Source organism: Eubalaena glacialis, chromosome 10, assembly GCF_028564815.1.
Source record: "Eubalaena glacialis isolate mEubGla1 chromosome 10, mEubGla1.1.hap2.+ XY, whole genome shotgun sequence".
Taxonomy (NCBI): Eukaryota; Metazoa; Chordata; class Mammalia; order Artiodactyla; family Balaenidae; genus Eubalaena; species Eubalaena glacialis.
In genome coordinates, this window is record NC_083725.1 from 82,709,393 (window position 1) to 82,731,591 (window position 22,199).

General features: G+C 46.1%; 1 protein-coding gene across 1 annotated transcript in view; it reads right to left on the bottom strand.

The window, feature by feature from the left end:
* ABCC8 (ATP binding cassette subfamily C member 8) overlaps window positions 1-22,199 on the bottom strand; it is a 75,181-nt gene that overhangs the window by 47,581 nt on the left and 5,401 nt on the right. Inside the window, exons 3-8 of the mRNA XM_061203093.1 lie at window positions 21,574-21,695; window positions 15,895-16,061; window positions 14,043-14,285; window positions 12,964-13,152; window positions 5,771-5,935; window positions 2,488-2,643 (exon numbers count right to left, since the gene is read on the bottom strand). Of these exons, the coding sequence (XP_061059076.1) occupies window positions 2,488-2,643; window positions 5,771-5,935; window positions 12,964-13,152; window positions 14,043-14,285; window positions 15,895-16,061; window positions 21,574-21,695 (1,042 nt within the window). The remainder of the gene's footprint in view (window positions 1-2,487; window positions 2,644-5,770; window positions 5,936-12,963; window positions 13,153-14,042; window positions 14,286-15,894; window positions 16,062-21,573; window positions 21,696-22,199) is intronic.

The window sequence follows — 22,199 nt, forward strand, 5'->3', positions numbered from 1 at the left end:
GCTGGGGGCAGGGATGAGGAGTGACTGCCAGTGGATGTGGGTTTCTTTTTGGGGTGATGAAAGTGTTCTAAAATTGTGATGATGTTGCACAACTCTGTAAACATGCTAAAGTGAATTGTACACTTTAAATGGGTGAATTATATCTCAATAAAACTGTTATTTAAAAAAGTATATGTGAATAAAAAAGATTACAAATCAGGGAGAGCCCCTGGAGACAAAGGAACAGGGGCTCCTGAGCTAATTTCAATACCATCAAAAGCCTCGTGCGCCCTGTGGCCAACCAGGCTGCACATGGAATCCTGACCTGGTCGAAGGAATTGTATCAATTCCAGTGGTAACACTGTGTCTTGAGGGCTGGTCAAAGCTATAAGGGCAAAGGTACAGTCTTTGAGGAATTAAAACAGAAAATCAAATGATACTTCATGATAAATAAGGAAAGGTAAGTACTTTGTGGAGGTAAAAATTCTTACCTAATCTCCCACCCCCATGCCCCCCCCCCCACCGTGTTGTGAGAGTTAATTACACAAGTGAGACAGGCTGGGCAGGCCAGGCACAGGGCAGGGGCTATCAGCTATTAGGTTTGTTAGCAATGGTACATGTGCAATAAACACTATTAATGATAGTAACCAGGGACTTCCCTGGGGGCACAGTGGTTAAGAGTCCGCCTGCCAATGCAGGGGACATGGGTTCAAGCCCTGGTCCAGGAAGATCCCACATGCCACGGAGCAACTAAGCCTGTGCGCCACAACCACTGAGCCTGTGCTCTAGAGCCCGGAGCCACAGCTACTGAGCCCGTGTGCCGCAACTACTGAAGCCCGTGTGCCGCAACTACTGAAGCCCGTGTGCCTAGAGCCCGTGCTCCACAACAAGAGAAGCCACCGCAATGAGAAGACCCGCGCACCGCAACGAAGAGTAGCCCCCGCTCACCGCAACTAGAGAAAGCCCACGCGCAGCAACGAAGACCCAATGCAGCCAAAAAAAAGATAAAAATAAATAAATAAATAAAATTTTAAAAATAAAATAATAGTAACCATAACAATGCAGCAGGTCTGGTGGACAAAATCTTCCAATACGGGTTGTTCAAGGGAACACAAGAGAAACAATAAAAGGCTGTGACTGTATTAGATGAGCTCTCCAGGCCCTTCTATAGCTTCTGTAGTCACTGATCCATCTTGGCAGAGTGGAGGGGGGCACAGGGATCTCGGTGTTGGTCAGTGGTAATAGGGAATGGTGTATATGGCTGTTCCCATAAAAAGGACCATCAGATTTCCTGCCCTACATCCAATCTTGTCTAGCTGCCTCCCTATGCAAGCCTCTCCTTCTGTTTTTCTTTAGTGTCTCTTACACATAAACTTTACAGGTAAGGAAGACCAATAAAAATCACTTTAGATTAAGGTTTATGGAATCTACATCCCAAGAAGCAATGGATTCTGGATTGGTAAAGTTCTTACATCAAAGTGAGCAAGTTAGAGGGCTCTGATGTTTACTTAGTGATCACTCTATGCCAGGCACTGTGCTTGGTGCTTTGCTTACATTACCTAATTGAATCATCAGAACACCTCCAGAGGGTAGGAATCATCCTCTTTTCCCAGATGAGGAAACCGAGGCTCAGATAGGTTAAGTACTTGAATCAGCCTGCCTCACCCAAGTCCAGACACTTTCTGCTATACCAGGCATCCCCCATGAAGCCTGCAGGCCCTCTGGGAATGGATCTTGGATTTCAGCTTCTGGCCCGAGCACCAGAGTGAAGATTCATCTTCAGGCACAGGACAGGAATCACAGACTCTGTGGTGGAAGAACTCCAGATGGGAGATGGAGCAGACGAGGCCAGGAGTCAGGTAAACCGTGCCGGGGATTCTAATTCTACTGTTGGGGGAGAATGTGCCTCCTCCAGAGCCAGTCCCAAAAGTTGCCTGGCTTTAGGGAATGCCATGTTTTAGATTTCCAAAATTAACACAGGCTTATTGGAGAATTTAGAAACACATAAACAAAATAAAAATCACTTGTAATCCCACCACGAGGACTTTCAGTTCTTTTTTTTCCTGTGTGAATCTGTGTAAATATATACATGTGTATATTCCAATTTAGCAGGAAGCACACTGTGAATACTATTTTTAACTTACTCTTTTTGCTTAAAAATACATCGTGAACACTTTTCAACGTAATTAAGTACTCTGCTATAACATAAATTTTAATGTCTGTGACAGTGTTCCACACATGATTATTCTATACTTTTTTTTTTAAGGTTGGCTACATTTTAAAAGTCTTAGCGACACTGCCTTCTCTGATCATCAAGAGAGATGGCTAGACCACTTGCAGAGTATAAGACAGTATAGACACCCAGGCATACACTCCATGGAGACCCCAAGGGGATAGAAGGTACAGGCAAACAAGGAATGGAAGATGGTGAGCTCCTGGCCACTGGGCATGTACCAGCGGATTCTGGTTTTGTGTCCCCCAATCCCCAACAAAGCACACATCCCTTACCTGTACTGGCATAGCCCAGAGGTTTGGGCACAAGAAGAAAAACCACATGAGCTGGTTGGTGTCGATGGCTACCAGGTTACAGATCTGCCCGGCAGTCATTTCCCCCATGGATAGGTTGGAGGTGGACAGGTGCATAATTTTATTGTAAATTTTGGTCTGGAAATGAGAGCAGAGTATTTCACATTTGTCATCATCAACATCCTAATCACCACCCCAGGTGCCATGTGTCTCTAAAGTGCCAGGGGCTTCTCAGACATTCCCCCATGGAGCCCCAGCAGCTCTGTAAAGGGCACTGCGTGATTGTTCCAGTTTTACAAATGGAGTAACTAAGGCTCAGAGAGGTAAAGGGCTTTGACTATAGTTCAAGCAAGTCAGAGAGGCAGCATTCACGTGAGGAATCTGTGCTAGCATGACAAGCTACTTCCCCAGCAAGCAAGGCCCTTCCCTTGGAGACAGGACTTAATTAGCTTTTACATCTTAAAAGCAGATTTTCACGTCCAGTTGTATTCTTGATTTACCGGAGGTCCGTGGAGAACACACTTTAGAGCCATAAAAATGATGAAGGGTGGCAGCCATCTGTTTTAATGCGGCTTCTTCAACCGGGAAAGGGGGTATGCTCTGGGGCCAAGTCCTGTCTTAGTTGAGCCTTTAAATAAAACAAGGATTCAGCCTGGGAAGGTCTTCTGTGAGAAAAATGCTTGTGTCGATCAGCCCCAGCACCGTCCGGAGTCTGGCCACCCCAAGGACCTTGTTCTACTTCCCCAGGGTAGATGGGGAGCAGCCATGGTAATGGCTCCCTGTGAACTCCGAACCTAAAAGCTCTATGTGCGCAGTGATTGTGCCTCCCAGAAAGATGGCAATTGTCAGGCTCTGTGCCCTTAAACAAAGAAAAATGCATTCCTTTTAGGGATGCCTGCTCTTGAATGAAATTCTACTGTGCATTCTGTTGCAAGGTGGATTCCCAGCCCTTAATTCATCTTTTGTGTAAACCCAGGCTTTTTCGTGGGTCAGGTCTGCTTAAAGCATGAACCTGTTCTGTCTTTTTCGAGTTTATATATACCATGGATAAGGTTTAAAACAATGGCAATGACATTTTTTGACAGATCTATGCTCATCCTAAGTTATGTGCAATCAGTCTTTAAAGAATAATAATAAATCTAGTTTCAGTGAAGTAGGAACATACAGTAAACTATCAAATAAAGCATTATTAAGACCAGGATACAGAGAATTACACGACCGAAACCTGGTATATGTCAAAAATTATATATAATACAGGAATCTTGCTTCACAACTTTTCATGCAAGAACTGTGGTTGTTCTCAAACTCATGAAGACATAAACCCTTATCTATAAATTTCTGTAAATCTCTGAAAGGAAGAAGTTTTTTTCTAATTTGCTCCCATAATTAATGCCAGCATTTTCTTTCAGGGACATAATGAATTCGTGCAAAAGATTCAGACAGTTTAATAAAAATTATTACATGCTAATACATTAAAAAACCATATTTGGCTTTTTTAGTATAATTGGAAAATATTGGGCTAGTGTGTGATTTATGACAGAAATAGAAAGTAGATTTAATTACAAAACTGCTTGACTATGAAATTGGCTGCTGTTTGTGGTGATACATGCCTGCCTGTCACTGGAGGGGTCTGGACAGAGTTTGGGATTTTAGAGAGGTTTTCTGAACTAGCAATAGCTTGGTTCTCCTAGATCTGAACCCCTACGAGTCTTAGAGGGTCTTAGATTTTCCTGGGATCTTTCTACCATTCTCACTTGATGACATTCATTAGGAAATGAAAAACCACTGGAGATGGACAGCTTCACAAGCTGTGCACTATACAACTCCAGGGGGCGCCACTCACATGGACTATACCAAGATAACCAGAGTTTGGACCCAGACACAGTCTCCAGCCCAGACTATACCCTTCTCTTCTCAGTTCCTTTTCTGCAATGCCTCTGATCCTGGCTCCCAGAGGACCAATCAATGTTCATGATTCTGAGAAACATTTCTGAAGAATGAGCTGGCTTTGGGATTTAGTCACAACTTCCTAGTGTTCTACTGACTTCATGGGAATTGCTGGGTATGGCAGAATCTGCCAGCTGTCCCCCACTATCCATTCTCTTTTTTTTGTAAGAAGAATTTCTAGCGGGGCATATATGGCTGTCAAGAATAAAGACCAGGGACTTCCCTGGTGGTCCAGTGGTTAAGACTCCACACTTCCACTGCAGGGAGCACAGGTTCGATCCCTGGTTGGGAAACTAAGATCCCACGTGCCGCGTGGTGTGGCCAAAAAAAAAAAAAAAAAAAAGAAAAAGAATAAAGACCACACTTTCTAGCTTCTCTAGGTATAGCCATGTGGCCAATTTCTCCCCAGTGGGATGGGAGAGGTTCTGTGCAACTTCCGCATCATGATTTGAAAAGAAGGCAGCATTCCTTTCTATTGTCCCATCTTTCTTCTTGTTAGTTTAAATGTAGACACGATAGTGGCAATTTCAATAGTCTCATTAAACCATGAGACAAAGTCATGTAAGAAGGCTGGCACAGCAACATTACAGAAGCAGCCAAGGTCTCTGATGATTGTATAGCTGCCGCATCAGCCCTGACTAAATGTGCAAAACAAACTTTTATCCTATTTAAACCACTATCACACTTGGTCTCTCCATTCCAACAGTGGAACCAAAATTCTAATGAAAACACTGGGGCTCATCACCACCTTGCCTAATGGGGCCCTGAATCCTTCCTGACCTTGACCATCCTTTCAACCGACTCTGAGAAGGAAGCCACAGCAGACAGGAACAAGAACCTAGACCCAGGGACTTACCAGGCTGGATACGTCTCTCTCGTCATGACCCAAGATTTAAGAGTTCAAATAGATCTTACAGTCTATCTAGTCTTGGTATGTCAAACATGCTTCTTTGTAACCAAAGAAGACTGTCTGGTAACAAAGCCCTGGAACAACATTTATAGAAGGATTCTTAGGCTGCACTTGCAATCAGCAGGAAAAAGTGCTGTGATTGATTAGTGATGTCCGTCCCATTCAAGGCTGAGCAGTTGACATCTCAGATCTAGTCCAAGGCAGAACTAGGGCTAGAACTACTACATTTCCCAAGACCAGCCCAAGGCACTCTCCACTATGTCACACTGCCTTGTCAATGGTTATTGTTTCAAAACACTGTTAAAGGGCAACAAGAAAATAAATTCACAGCAGAATCATTCTTGAGTGTCCATGAGGACAAATAATGCAGTTCTTATTGTGAAGTGAAAAGAATAATCATTCAAGTACCTGTATTGCTCCTCTCAAGTTAATTCCAGTTTCAATGGCGACATAGTAGGATGCTTGCAGAAATGTCCTTTGCAGTAGGAGGGCAAGGAACAGAAGCACGGCTAAGACGTAGGCATTAGCAAGGAACTCTTGGGATGAGACAAAGTAAACCCCGAGAAACTGTGTCTGTTGGAAAGAGAAATTCAGAGGTGGCAGTCGTTGCCAGCAAAATGACTGTCATTGGTACCTGTTACTGGGCCATAGAGGCCATTATTATAGGACCCTCCATGCTTGCAAGCCTTGTGCAACTGTTTATGAGTGAAAAATCAGACTAGCATTCTTCTAACTATAGGGAGGATTGCCCATACTCTCTCCATCAATAAACTTAAGTGAACAGAATGTGGCCCAGTTCTAACCTCATGCCCATAAATATGACTCTCAGCTTTGTGGCCACCAGGCCAGGGGAGCTCACTCTGAATAGGACAAGAATAAATAGAGCGAATCACAGAGCACCCAAAACTAGAACTGCTAGAACAGATCCCACGACGTGTGTTCTCTGCTACAAAAACAGAATCAGCTGAGGCCTTGTCCCACATTCACCAACAGCCTGAACTGTAGAAACTTCTGGGGAGAAAGACCAGCAGAAAACATGGCGGTAGTGTTCCCAAGCGAGAGATGGGAACTCATTGCCTATAATTGACTATTTCAGACCCAAGCGCCCCAGCCTTGTGGGCTCCTGGGACCTCCTTTTAAATGTAAGGCTTCCTGCACCTCCAGCAAGATCTCAGATGATAAGCAGTGGGGGAAAAAAAAAACAAAACACTTTGACTTCATTGCTAAAGATACCAGGGAACAACAGCACGTGTTTCTAAATTCATCATCAATAGCTCCCGGGAAAACTTTGATCTTGATTAAGTCCATCGCTCCCCAGCAGAGCCACATCAGTGTTTCCATGAAGACATAGCTCTCCCCTTCCGGAGACTCTGCCCTGAACTTTGCAAGTGATTTGGAAGGGTGTGGGAACTGCTGCTGCGGGATAAAGAGTGGTGGGAACAAAGAGATGAGAGGGAGCCTGATGGCGAGTCCACACCAGAGCAGGCTGAAAGGGTCAGGATTCTAAGCGGAGTCCTGTTCCTAGAGTCAGAAATTCCTGCATCCTGGATACAGGCCTTTCTGATGGTAGAGAAGATCTTGCCTCTTGGTTCAACAAGCCCCTTTAACCAGCCCTCACAGCTCCATGGAGCTGGTCCTGGTTACAACTGTATGGCCCTTCCTCTGTGGGATGGGGTCTGTCCCTTTTGGGGAACAGCAGGAAGCAGATATAGGGAGAAGTGAGGTCTCTTAGAAGGGGGTCCTACTGACACCTGAAGCCCCTGACTCTGTCTCATTTGTTAAAGTACAACAGGGAAAGGGAGAAGGAAGAAGGGAGAGAGGGTGGGGATGGCTGGAAGCAGCAAAATGGACCTTAAAACTAGGCCATGTGGCTTAAGAACCTGACCTTACAGGGAAGCAAGGGGCAGGATACAATATTTACCAGGTGCAATGCTCACAATACGCAATGAGAAGAGTACCATTATTAGCCCAATTTTACACATGAGGAAATGGAGTTTCAGCATGGTAAGTGGCTGGCCCAAGGTCACATGCTGATAAAGGAAAACACGTGAACATGAACCTGTGTGAGGCCAAAATCACTACCGTAGATCCACTACTTAAGCCTCATCCAGTCTTTTGCCCTTGAGTCTCCTACTGTCAGCTACAAGCTTGTGACTTGTGGGGGACTGAAAGATGCCCACCTGGATGGTTCTGGGTCAAAAATGTAGTCATCCAGGCTTGGGAAAAACCTGGTCCTGTTTAACATGCCTTGGAATTCTTCTGTTCCACCAGCCTCTGTAGAGACCCAGCTCTGGAGAATAGAGTCCATTATTTTAAAGCCACAAAGCACATCATGGGGATTTATCCCAAAGGAAATAATTTAACATAAGGAAATAGCTGTATGTGCAAAGATGTACTATCTCTGGATTATAGCAGGGGGAGAGTGCAAAAACCCATGTAAATATCTAACCACAGGGAATGGGTAAGTATATTACGATACTCATGGGAACACTATGCAACCAAGAACACCAGTTACCATGAAAGCTCTCGAGCAGCATGGAATGACACTCATTCACTGTGTCACAATGATCAGAAAGCACATACGCTGGAGAATGAGGGCTAGAAAAATCAACCGATCTCATTGGTTAAGCTATGGGTGCTATTTATTAAATGCACTCATCAGTATTTGTACATTTTTCACAAAGCAACAAATTCTCTTTTTTCAGGTCTAAAGGCAAAGCCTTGACCCCTTCCCCTAACAACACACACACCCTGTGGTCAGAAATAATATTTATTTGGATCAAGAATTTTGTGACCTGTTAAAATGAAAATCTGCTTGCAGGTATAAGTCATTGATTGGGTCATTATTTGATCTCTCTTTAAAGAGACAGCGTAAAAGAGATGGAGGCCAGAATAGCTACATTTTGATTAAGAAGTGGGTTCTAGACTAGCCAAAGAGGCCCAGGATGCTGCCCAAGGAAGGCAGGCCCTGGGAAGCTTCAAATGGCTGTGAGAGCACTGGCATTGCTCAGCACCTTGAAGACTGGAGAGAAAAGGCCAAGGACTTACAAGTTGACATTTGGCGGCTGGTAAATGCTTTGGAAGATCAGATGCCCGTCTCACATTTTCACAAGCTCTCAGGGAGGAAATTGTGTTTGTTTCCAGGGGTTTCCCCAGTAGCGCTCAATAAATATATTTTAAATTAATCAATGCATATGATCTTCATCCCCCATCTACTTTTTATAGAAGCTATACATTTCCCCATTTTACAGTCGAGCCAACAGAGGCCTGCAGAATGTAAGTGACTGCTGAAGAGCACAGAGGGAGCTTGTTGCAGAGGTAGGCCTAGCACCCAGGACTCTTGATTCTACAGGTCTGACTCCCGTTGCCCCTGCCTGGCCAGAGGTATGACTGGAAAGGCTCCTTTCCCTTGTTCTCTGGAGCTTAAAGGAGAGGGGGACACTTGGGATCTTGCTTCCAATTTTGGCAAGGGCCAAAAAGTGAATTGCTTGTAGGTCCCAGTTCTGGGAGGCCCTGGGTAAAAACACTGAGAACTGTCTTTGACCACTCACAGACCAAGGCACCCACCGATCCATCCACAACCATTTGACATCATGGTTTAGAGCTTAGACTTTGAGGTTAGCCATATCTGAGTCTTAGCTCTGACTCATTAGGTTAGCTACTATGTCCTTAGTAAGTTCCTCAACCTCTCTGAGCTTCAGTTTCCTTACCTGTAAAATGAGGCCATTAAGGGTTTCTACTTCAGAGAGTTGTTATGAGAATCCAACGTAACAATGTAGGTAAAAAATTTTTTTAGTAAGTGTAAGCAGTAACAGTAACATCTGCATTATTCATTGAAGAATCATTTCTCCTGTGCCTCCTGGGTGTCAGGCGTGGAGCTCGGCACACAGAGGTCAGACAATGCAGGTCTTGTCTTAGAAGACTCAGGGTCAAGTTGAGGAAAAAGAAAAGGGGTGCTTTGATGGTGCAAGCGTAGGATATTATGGGAGCACAGAAGAGGAGCATCTAATTCAACCAGAGGAAGGCTTCCTGGAGGAGGTGACATTGGAGATGCATCTTGGCAGCTGAGAGGGGGTTAGTGACGCACGCCAGACCAGAGCAGCTCATGGGCATTGTCGTAAAGAGACCAACCCACACGCTGACATCACAAAATCACAGAAATGCATGAGTTTTCAAAGTACCCACAGTGATAGCCACAAAAGAGGCGTCCAAATGGGGACACAGATATACACAGAAAGAGACATACCAAGAGACACAGGGACAAACAGAAGGACATACGCATAGACTTATAAGCAGGTCTCAGGAGAACTCATTCAGAAACAACACACACTCACTAACCTACACATGACTCCCACGGAGGTTTAGAGGCCATTCGAAGCTTTGGCCCTGAGATCAAACCCAGACTGTTCTTTCTTTTTTTCTCTGCTCAGCTCACAGCCTAGAGCAGTGCTGGCAGGTTTCAGATGCCAGCAGTTTTTCATAAATCCTTGCCCCCCTGACAGATCAGAGGCATCCATGGAAGGTGACAGATTGTTGGTGGGGGTTGGGTGAGAGAGGGGGCTGGAAAGAGATCTATTGTGGGTTGTGCACAGCCTGGGTCCCAGCTTTCCCTGGGGAGTGGCATGGGGACAGGAGTGCCAAAGACCTAGCAGGCTATATGATACTTCCAGCAATAAAAGAAGAGATAAGAAATGCTTGTCCTTGAAGATGCCAAGGGCAGTATGATTCTTGTCAACTGTGAGTATCCTGGCAAGGGAAGAGAGGACAGGGCAGCCACTGATAATAGAGTAAACAATGGGTGCCCGGCTGTGCTGACTGCAGCAGGATGGATTCAGGCTGAGCGGAAAGAAAGGCTTTCTCACTGAGAGGGTTGTTAAACACTGTGACGTGTAGCTAGAGAGCTTCCTTCTTTGTTCATAAAGACCAGAATAGCACCTGTCTCTCTGGGTTAGAGCTGCCTGCCGGGAGGTAGGGGGGTGAACCAAGTAACTTTAATAAATGACCCCTTTCCCCCACTTTCTGGGTCCAGAAGCCCACATGAGAATTAAGCCATATCCCAAGCAACCACACGATTGAGGACTCTTTGTTGCTGACACTGGAGACTATATTTACATTCAACTCTCGTTTCTATGTCTGTAATTTGCTGATTGTATTTGGGCTGCAGGGAACAAATATTAAATTTGATAAGGCCTGCTGCCACTGAGGCAGGGCCATCTGTCTCGGCGATTTATGTGCCAACAAGTAACTGAGACAAGAGCGTTCCAATGAGAGGGCAGCAAATCCCAGGGTTTGTGTATAAACAAAGAGAAAAGAGAAGGCAAAGCTAACATTCAGATGAACTAATATTCTAAGTGTTGTTCTCACCATCTCTTTGACACATCCGCCCTCAGAGTTCTTAGGAGACTGGCATAAGAGTTTTGGGAAACATAGGAAGAAGACGACGATGTGGACAAGCTGATAAGGGCTCTGGCTGGTGTCACTTCCCCCTAATATTAACAACTGGCTCCATGCTGCTGCAGTTTTATCAATGTGGAGTATTTGGGGGTCACCTAAGGTCAGACTGAACCTGAAGGTGACACTCCTGTGGACAAGAGAAGCAGTCTCTTCCCCCTTCTTTTGGGGCCAAATAAAGTTCAGCGGCTCAAAAGGCACTGAAGTCTAAATAAGCAAAAAGAGTCCTCAAAGTTTTTTGTTTTTTTTTTAAGGCTTTCTCAAGTTTATTTTTTTGAGAAATTGATACATTATATAAGCATTTTCTAAAAGCGAAAAAATTGTGAAGTAAAGTTTTCATAAAATTTATTTCAAAGTTTAATAGTCCTCACATTCTTGATTGAACAAGAAATCTACCCATCTTAGCCTAGCCAACTCCTATGCATCTGTCAAGGCCCCATTCAAATACCCTCTCCTCTACGAAGCTGTCATGATCACTGGCTGAGTTAGTCACTCCTTCTTCCCATAGTTCCTTGTATCTACTTCCGAGTAGTAGTATTTAACACATGGTATAAAAATATTTTATTTAGATTTCTCTCTCCTCCATTGGGTTTCACAATCCTTGGAGCCAGCAGTGATGGCTTGATAATAATAATCAATTTAGCATCATGATTGTAAATGCCCAGACTATGGAGTGAAAGAGACTTGGTTTCAAATCCTGACTCTGTCACTAACTAGCTGAGAGACGCTAGGGAAAGTTACTTAACCTCTTTGAGCCTCAAGTTCCTCATCTGTAGAATGGGGATTAAAATACCTACCTTATAAGTTGTATGGTTATGTGAATTATATCTCAATAAAACTGTTACAAAAAAAACTTACCCTAAAGGGCTGTTTTAGGGATTAAATGAGATAACACATGGATAACTTCTGCACACAGCCAGGCATGTATTCAGCAGTCAATAAATGGTTGTTATTATTGTTAATCCTCCTCATCGAAACCATTGCCTCTATACTCTCACAGCCTAACCCAGGTCTGGCACATGGTAGGGTTCAATAATCATTTGCTGAGTAAATCAGACAAACAGACTTGGAGTGTCTCATATTCCCGGCCAAAAGTACTCAGCTGATTAATTATATCTCTGGAAAAAATTCATATGACCCTCCTGAGGATTAAATGGTATCTGCAATTTTGGAGCCCAGGAGATGAATAACATTACACAAGGGAGAGTCGTAAATTAGTAGTCAGATCCCTAATTAGTAATTCCCTGCATCATTTTTGGACTGTCTGTTTGTGGTTAAAAGGTTATAATGATGTTCCTGCTGGGAAAATAAGACTCTGAATTTTATTAGAGGTGAAAAGTTTTCCGTTTCGTGACCATCTAAACCTAAGTGGCAGCAAAGAAACAGATGGAAGAATTAAGTACTCCACCCTCACCCCCAGAGTGGATGTTATTGTCCCAAGGAAGGAAAATAAACCCCAGAAAGATTTTCTGTCTCTGTTGTCCGAACAAATTTCAGTCTGTAGCATCTTTAGAGCTGGAAAGGCCATTGGATATCATCTAGTCCAATGGGTTTCAAATATTTTTAAGACATGGAACTCTTTTTTAAAAAGAAATTTTAATGGGCAAGTCTAACATATTAATAAAACTGGGGCAGCTTTTAATAAAATTTGGAGTGGAGGGAGAAAAAGCCCTACACACGGAGGTTTCCCACTCTCCTCCCCCCAACAGCAGCCACCAAAATGGCCCTGCAGAACATTGAGTGCTGTGCATATACAAAACTGAAGAAGATAGATTCGCGAAAAGTTATTTAGAGTTTGTTAAGATGACATGAACTAAAAGCTAACAAATAGAAGCTCTAGACACTGGATAAACAAATGCACTTCCTGCAACTTTCTGAATGATGACATAACTGAGAGAGGTATTATGGTGATTATGGTATGGTGAAAAGAGCAGAGTGCCATAAATCCTCTAGGGGCACAAGCTTGCCTTCTAACATTTCTGTTGACCAGATGCAGAGCATCTCCTAGAGGGGGATATGGCTAAGGGTCTGTGCATGGTAAGGAGCTGCCCCGGTGTAGCCACAGATCACACACATCGGCCTCTTGCCCTTTCTCACCCGTGAGTGAAAACCTCGCAAAGGGTGCCCTGCTCTACCCCTGGGTGGCCTACCTTGGGCTGGAAGACGTGATTCTCCTTCCCGAGGTGGTCCACGATTCCAAAGATGCACAGTGGCCCGGCGAAGCCCAGCAGGTCAGCCAAGATGCGGAAAGTGCTGCTGAGGACCAGGCGCCTCCCGAAGGCATGGCAGAGGGCCTGCCAGATGGCCCGGGCACCCTGTGTGCTTTGCATGTCCTTCCGCTGCCCAGAGAGACCCATGGCCAGGTCAGAGTGGCTGAGGGCCCATTCACAGCAGGGCCCAGCCTCCCAGGGAGCTCCTGGCTCCTGCTGCCTGGGGAAACCCAGTGGCATCTGCTGCAAAAAGGTGAACTCCAGGAAGAAATTATGGAACCACCAAGTGTGTGGTTGTGTGGGTCCATACGGGGACCCAACATGGTCCAGATGGGGAAACTGAGGCCAGATGATGGATCAAGGTCACACAGCTGGTCAGGGACTACGTGGTGAGCAGAGCACTGTAATGAGGGAGTAACATATGCCAGTCCAGTGCCACTGTGTCTGCCTCAGTGTCTCCCCTTGATGCTAGGGCAGAAGCAGCGAAGGAGCACTGGACTGGGAGTCAGGCAACTGGCTCTACTACCCACCAGCTGTGGGCCAGCTCTGGGGAGGTCACAGCCTTTCTCAGGGCCTCAGTTTCCTCATCAGTGATTTGGAGAGATGTCTGCCTGGCCCAAATCATAGAGTTATTGTAAGGATCAGGCTACTAATGCCCCTGCTCTCCAAATGGGTGAAAATTCCCACCTTTACAGTCACTGAGCTCCAAAAGGAAGAGCACAGGGCATGGGAAATCAGTACCTCCCTTCAGGGCCTCAGTTTCCCCACATGGACAATGAAAGTGTTAGACCAGATGAGCTAAACTGTGAGGGCCATTCCAGCTGTGACTGTCCTATGAGTCTTTGGTCTTGGACTTGTCCCTGGTTCACTGTGTGACTTAGGGCAAGCCTCTCCCTCTCACTGGGACTCAGTTTCCCCACTGTCCCATCAAGGGTTTGACCTGATACTTTCTGATGTCCCCATCTGTGACTCTAAACCAGAGGGCAGGGAATGGATGGTGTGGCCATGCCCCCACTGACCGCCTGGGCATCGAAGGCCTCGCAGAGCCGCTGGTAGTTGGTGAGGGCCCTCATGGCGATGGGCAGCTTTCCAATGGCTCGGAGATCAATGGGCTTCTTGTGGGCAGTCTTGATGAAGGCGTTCATCCACCAGTAGGTGCCTTTGGACAGCAGGTTCACGAAGGGCTGCAGGAAGCGCACCCCCAGGTCCTGCAGGTCCTCTGGGGGCTTCACTTCCCTCGGCATCTTGAAGAAGATGTATCTCTGTAGGGCACATGGGTCACTGGGGATGGGTAAGTGCAACTTCTCACCACCCTCCATTCTGCTTCAGCAAAGATCTGGGGTTGTGACATCCCACCCTTGACCTCTAATAGATGGGGCCATCGTTTGCCTATTCCCAGGAAAAGGATCCCCCAACTCCTCTTGGCTACCAGTGCCAGGGCCTCCTGACTCATAACTCTTCATCGAGGGCCACTCTGAATCCCCTGGGGTGGGTTGGGTTGGGGAGGAGCAGGAATCTCCCATATACCATCTTCTCCTACAATTCTGAAGATGCCATTGTGTTTCATGTAGGGTTTGCCACACAGACCTGGGTTTGCATCCTGCCTCCTCCGCTTACTAGCAAGGCGTCTTTGGACACATCTCATCTAAAGTGTCTCCTCATCTAAAAAGGGGATCATGTGAGGGTCAGTGGAGGTAGGGAATATAGAAGCCTCTATAGCCTGCAAATCACCAACTAAAGCAGAGGAGTCAGAGAATGCAGATTAAAGTAGCACTTTTTGCTCATCAGACTGGCGCAAATTAGAAATGGCTATAGCCCTCCTTGCTGGTTGGAGAAAGGGAAAGCGCTTTCTGATTCATTGCTGGTAGGTTACAGCATTTCTGGAAGGTAATCTGTAGCATCAATTAACATTTAAAATACACAGACCCTTTGAGCCAGTAACTCCACTCCTTGGATTCTCTCCCATAGAAATAAAAGCAGCAATACATAAAGATATAGGTATGTTGAATATGCCATTATTTATGAAGGTAAAAAGTTGGCAACAAAGTGAATGCCCATCACTAGGGTAATGGCTGAATAAATTATGGCTCATCCACACGATGGAATATTATGCAGCCATTAAGGAAGCTAAATTAACCATATCAGACTTGGAGGGAGTCCCAAGGGATATCTGTTAGATGAGAAAAGCAAGCTGTGAAAAACTATGTATAATATGATCCCATTTTTAGAAAACGAATATTGAAAGAAAAAAACAATACTTATATGTGTTGAGAAGAAATTCTTAACAGATACAAGTATGTGGTATTATATTAATAAAAGCAAAGAATGGAAGGACACATACTAGGCTGTTAATCTGGGTTACCTGGGGAGAGAAAGGTTGGGGGAGGGGAGGGTATGACTCTCAGAGAGGGAAAGGGAGCAAGCAAAAATGATAAAAAAAACAAAAGACATGTATGCAGCCACATTTACCACATTTACTCATTCATGTGTAACTATATGAATACATTAAAATGTCTCCCTGACCTCAAAAAGAAAAAAAAAAATCAAACAAACTTAGAGAAGCCAGTACCTGAAGCTTTTATTTCCTCTCTGTGGGATTAAACCCAGAATCCTACAGCCTCAGCTGTCACTTCCTCTCCCCCTGGGAGCCTGGGGTAGAGGGCAGCTAAGCCGGATGGAATGTTCCTCCTGAAACTTTTCCCACTGGCCTCAACTCTCCTTTTGGGAGTAGGTAAAAGAAGCTGACTCCCTCTAGGGCTTGGCTAAGAAGAGGGTGCGGACCCACACCCAGGCACAGGACACAGGTCAGAAGCCCCGCCCTGGCCCAGGTGTGTCCTCAGGTGGGTGGCAGCCCAGGAGTGGCTTGCTTACCCTCACCCTGATGACGTTGACCTCCACGAGGAGTAGCATCCCGTAGAGGATCACCAGCAGCCCCGTGAGGCAGAAGCGCAGCTGCGAGAAGCCGATGTCGTGGTCGTAGAACTTGACAAACTTGATAGTCTTGGTGATGAAGGCCAAGGTCCAGTAGACTAGCAGGGCTGCCGAGGAGAGACAAGAGAGCACGGAGGATGTGTGTGCACGTATTCATGTGTGTGTGTGCAACTGTGTGGAAGAGGACAGAAAATAAGTGTGTCAGGGAAGAGGTGTGTGTGTGGACAAGCAAGTGTTATGGGTGTGAGTATGCACATTTCTGAGTAAAGGGGTGTCCGTGTGTGTGAATATATGAGTGTGTAATTTTGAGACGATTGTGCATACATTAAAACATTCATGATAGGCATGTTCAAAAATAATAATCATCTTGAAGTCAAGTGGTCAGCCAAATTTCCCTTTACAATAAATAAGAAGAAAAATAGTGGAATTATTTCTTGAATTTAACTAAGTTATAGGCACCATACCAAATAAGCACTTTAAACATATTTATCTCATTTATTTCTTACATTAGCCTTGTGAAGGAAGTGCTGCCGTCATGCTCAGTTTAACAGACAAAGGAATCGAGGCTCAGAAAGGTTTGGTAACTGATCTAAGGTCACACAGCCATTAAGTGGACTAGCCTAGTGCCAGAGCCTGTGCATGTAGGCTCCACCCTACAATGGCTTCCTTGTGGAATTCCCAAGCTGGGAAGATCTTAAAGGTCCTTCAATCTAGCCCTTTCATTTAACAGATGAGGAACCTGAGGCCCAGAGAGAGGAGGTGACGTGCCCAAGCTCACTGCAATTTAGTGACAGAGAGAGGGTGAGGGCCTAGGTCCCTGGCCCCCAAGTCCAGAGTCCACTACGGCATGATGATGCTCCTCAGGGAGCCTGGGGAGTGGGGGATACAAAAGAATAAGTCACAGTCCTGAGAGGCAGTGTGTATAGTGGTTAGAGCCGGGCCTACAGCCAGATACGCCTGGGCACAGATCCTCTGACTTAATAGCTATGTGACCTTGGGTAAGTCATTTAACCCATCTAGGCTTCAGTTTCTTCATCCATAAATGGGAATAATAATAGTACTACCTCAAAAGTCGTCATGAGCAATGTATGGAGAGCATTTAGCACAGTGAGCCTGGCACACAGTGGGTGCTCTTTGGATATCAGCTGTTAACATATTTGTTATCTCCAGATTTCAGACCTTGGACCCTAAACATCAGGAGCCATCTGTGGATTCTATCCTGTAAATTCCCACCCACCCCCATCCAAATCCACCAATAAACCACAGTCAGCTGGTGACAACAAAAGACAGCAGTAACTAAGTCCCCCTTTAGGGGGTGCTTTAGCACAAGCAGTCCTTCCCCAATCACTCCCTAGAGTCATATGCTCTGCGATATATGATATATATGATCTTATATGTGATATAAGGTCAGCCTAAATGCCTAGAGCTCCTCTCTAGAGGAATCACAGAGAGGGAAGGAGACTGTCACCCTGCCTTCATCCCTAGGTGGGCCAGGACATAAATGCCAGGGCATCTCTTGCGGACAAAAGCTGGGGTCTGTCTCAGCCTGGCTCTGGGCTGGGAACTAGGTTGAGACATTGAACTGGGGAGGGACAAATGCCACCTGAGTGAGAGCATTAGGATAGAGGGCAGAAGCATCCGCTTCTGGTCCCAGCCCTCAAGACTGGGATGACGTCCCTCAGCTGGGTCAGATCTCCAGGTCACAAGGAATCCCCTAGCTGGGGGACATCCCCCTGCATCCACACCTATACTCTCCCAACAGACTCTATCCCAGGCACCTCTTTAGACCTTCGTGAGGGTTCCTCCTGGGGCCAAGACTTGAAAATATGTCTCAGATTGGTCTTGCCTCTAACACGTAACAGATATGGTTTGATTTGATCTTTATAAGAACCCTATGCCTTAGGCAGGGACTTACTATTCCTGTTCAGATGGGGAAACTGAGGCTCAGAGAGCCTGAGTGTCTTGTCCAAGGTCACACAGGGAGTTAGTTGTGGACCCAGGACTAAGCCCAGGGGTTATTTCCACAGTCCCATCCTACAGTGCTGAGCCCTCAGCCTGTTGCCAGACACAGCAGCATTCGGTAAAACCTTAGTGCATGTCTGAGAGAAAGGAGAAAGGAAAGAAAGTAGTAAAACACAGGGGCTGCTGGTGAGTTTTAAACTCTGAATTCCCATTACCTCTGCTTCTTCCCTCCCTTTCCTCTCCCTCACCCCCACATCCTACCTATTACCAAATTATATTTTACCTCCTAATTATCTTGAATCCACTCACTTCTGTCCATCTGGGTGGCCACCTGGGTCAGGTCACCATCATGTCTCCCCTGGACCACCTTAAGAGCTTTCTCATGGTTTCCCCACTTCCCCTCTTGCCCTCCTCCAACCTAGCCTCCGTAGAGCAATACATTTAATCAAATATGATCTCAACAGACCCGTGTTCATAGCAGCATTATTTTTAATAGCCAAAAGGTGGAAGCAACCCAACTGCCCATTGATGGATGAATGGATAAACAAAATACGGGGTGTGTGTGTGTGTGTGTGTGTGTGTGTGTATATATATATATACATATATATATATACACACACACACACACACACACACACACAATGGAATATCATTCACCCTTAAAAAGGAAGAACATTCTGACACATGCTACAACATGGGTGAAACCTGAGAATATAATAAGTTAAATGAACCAGTCACAAATGGACAAAATAGTGTATGATTCCACTTATACGAGGTGCCTAATGTAGTCAGATTCATAGAGACAGAAAGTATTATCGAATGATGGTTTCGAGGGGTTGAGGGGAGTTATTGTTTAATGGGTGCAGTTATTGTTTAATGGGAAGATGAAAGAGTTTTGGAGATGGATGGTAGTGATAGTTACCCAACAATGTGAATGTATTGAGTGCCACTGAACTGTACACTTAAAAGTGGTTAAAATGGTAAGATTTATGTTATGCATATGTTAACACATACACACACACATCCCAATCCTCAACGGCTTCCCATCGCCCTTGGGATAAAGAATAACGCCTGTAGTGTGGCCTTCAAGGTCTTGCCCCACCTGCCACTCCAACCTTCAAAGTTCAGCTCCCTTCTGTTCTCTGCACTTCAGCTGCTGTTTTTTGCCCAGACTTCCTAATGCGCTTTGCATCTTCTGCCTCTGGGCCTTTGCACACGCTGCTCCTTCTGCCTGAAGCATTCCCCTGTCCCTTCTCGTAGTTAGTTCCTACCTATCCTGCAGTTCTCAGCTCAAACATGACTTTCTCACAGAACACCTTCTGATCTCACCTGGGTCCAGGAACAAGGTTACTTTGCAGGACAATGTAAGCCGCATCATGGGTCACCTTTCCGCAGGACTCCAGACCTGTGACCGGACAGTAGCTTCCTCAAAGGGCCAACTATTCCCCTAATACCCGCTGCCCTGCAGCTCATGGGGTGCATCCTCTTCCCTTTTCCCTGTTCTAGAATTTCTGGCTTTGTGGAGAGCAAAGCTCTACCAAAGGGGGGACTTAGTCTTTGTTCCTTGGAGAAGGACTGGTCCATCCATGGGTGGTCATTTGTGCTCTGCGGAGATAACATTATGCACTTTCTGGAGAATGAGAAAATGAACTCGTCAGATGCCCAGACAGGGTGTTTCCAGGGGCACCGGTCAGCCAGGCCTCGTGGTTAATGAGAGGTCTCTGTGCATGAGGAGCTGCTTCAGACACTGGCGCGGGAGGCTCTCCGAAGCCTGTATTTAACACCTCTCCACCTGCTGCCCCCTAGTCCCCCAACCACACTCACTGGGGGGCCCCTGGGGTGGGGGCATCACCTGGATGATCCTGATGGAGCCAGCTCCCACCTTACACAGGAAGGTAGACCTGTGATTAGCTTGGGAAACATCCTCTACCCACTCATGACACCCTGCTGTCTCTGGCTTAGCACAGAGAGTTCCAGACTCCAGATATCAATTAGATGCTATGATTCCTAAAAATCATAGTCGGACTTAATGACACATGGTCTGACCACAGCCTAATAGTCAGATGTACAGCCCTGGCCTTAGACATGCAGACTGAGCCCCACACAGAGGCAGATCTGTGGATTTATACCTCTGGCCTAAGCACAGTCTGAGGACCCTTAGACACACAGTCCCAGCCTTTTTAAGAGCCTGCTTGGGTGCCAGACTCCTGGGATCTAAACCTCGTTCTGAGCACTTCCCTGGTGATCCCGCGGTTTAGAATCCACCTTCCAATGCAGGGGATGCGGGTTCGATCCCTGGTCAGGGAACTAAGATCCCACATGCCGCGGGGCAACTAAGCCCGTGCGCCACAACTGGAGGGCCCGCGCACCACGACTACTGAGCCCGTGCGCCACAACTAGAAAGAAGCCTGCGTGCTGCAATGAAAGATCCCGCATGCCACAACTAAGACCCAGTGCAGCCAAATAAATAAATAAATATTAAAAAAAAAAAACAAAAAAAACTTGGCTCTGGCCCTTGACTAGCTGGGGAGACTAGCGCAAACCACTTAACTTCTGAGCCTCGGTCTCCTGATCTATAAAAGGGAAATAATAATGGTACCTACCTCATAGAGTTGTAAGGATTAAATGAGTTAATATATGTAAAATGCTTAGGATCGTGCCTGACACATAGCAGGTGCTAAATGAGCGTTCATTGTTATTATCTGTAACCTCTCTGAGTCTCAGTGTTCACATCTGTAAAATGGGGATAGCAACAGTACAAGAGGGAGAGTGTGGGGGTTAAGTGAGATAATGCATGGAGGAAGCTTAGCATTGAGCCTGGCACACAGTACACACTCAGTAAATGTCAACAGCCATCACCGTTGTTTCTGACTGGGACCCCGGCCACATGGTGTCAGAAGGTCTAAGCGGGCACTCCTAAATGTTGGCAAACCACAGGCTCTGGTCCTGGGGCCCTTCTCTTTCCTCCAGGTTACCTCATTTGGGCTCAAGATGCCACCTATAAAGCCATGACTATCTTAGACCTCCTCTGGAACACCCAGCTTGTTTATCTAACTGACCGCCTGACACTTGAGCTGGCTGTTTCAAACTCAACTGTGGCCTAAACACCCCAACTCCTGCTCCTTGGCCATGTCAGTTACTAATACCACTGTTCACCCATGTACTCTGGCCCAAAGCCTAGGAGTCTTCCTTGTTCCTCTCCTCATGTCCTACCATTCTTCCCTTTGCTCATTTGCCTTCGCCCATACTAGCCTCTTTGCCAAGTTTGTTCCTATCAGAAGGCCTTTGCACTTGCTGTGCCATTTGCATGGAAACATCTACCCCCAAATCTCTGCATGCTCACTCTTATCAGAGACCTCCTCTGAGCATCCTATACAGACAGCAACACGGCCTTCACTCTCTACCCCTTACCCAGCTCTATGTTCTTCATAGCATCATCACTACTTATTTGTTTGCTTGTCTGTTCACTGTATTTGCTTGTACGTCTCCTCCACCAGACTGGAAGCTCCACAATGGCAAGAATTTTTCTTCTCTAATTCTGAACTTCTAGCACTTAGAACAGTACCTGGCACATAGTAAGTCCTCAGCAAACATTATCTGAAGGAACAAATGGAAGTACCTATCCCTCCCCGTTTCCCACTCCTCCCCTTTCCCTACCAATCAGCAGCTTGGGGAAGTTGGAGGTCTCAATGTTGTGATAGTAGATCACAGAGGTGACAGCAGCCATGAACGCCATCCCGGCTGGCATGTACAGGTGGAGATGGCGGGACTCGGTCACCCTGAGATAAGGGCAAGAGAGACAGAGAGAGAGAGAGAGAGGGAGAGGGAGAGAGAGAAAATGTAGATGAGCTGCGTCATACCCTAACAGAGTAACCCAGGCCTCGTGCTTAGGGCACAGCACACAGTGGGGCCTCCAGAACACACATGCCATATAGTTCCATACCATATGCTGGCAGCTCTGCCCAGCCCATACCCCAAACACGCCTGTGAACTAAGGGGCCCAGGCGTTCACACAGACATGCTATGAGAGCTCGGTGTTCAGGCTTTGAAATTCATGGCCTTCTCTCTCTGGGTTCACGCTTACAGAATCTGGCATAGGGGAGCTGACCTTGGCAGTCGCAGCTGCAAAGCTTCTGGCTTGGAACCAGCTTATCCCCCTACAGAGGCCTCAGTAGGTGGACTCTGGTCTGGTGATAAGCCCCATAGGGAGCCAGAGCTCCCTCCCAGAACTCAGCTTCCCCACGACTGGTGAGGAGGCTCAACTTGACTGGTCCTAATCATGC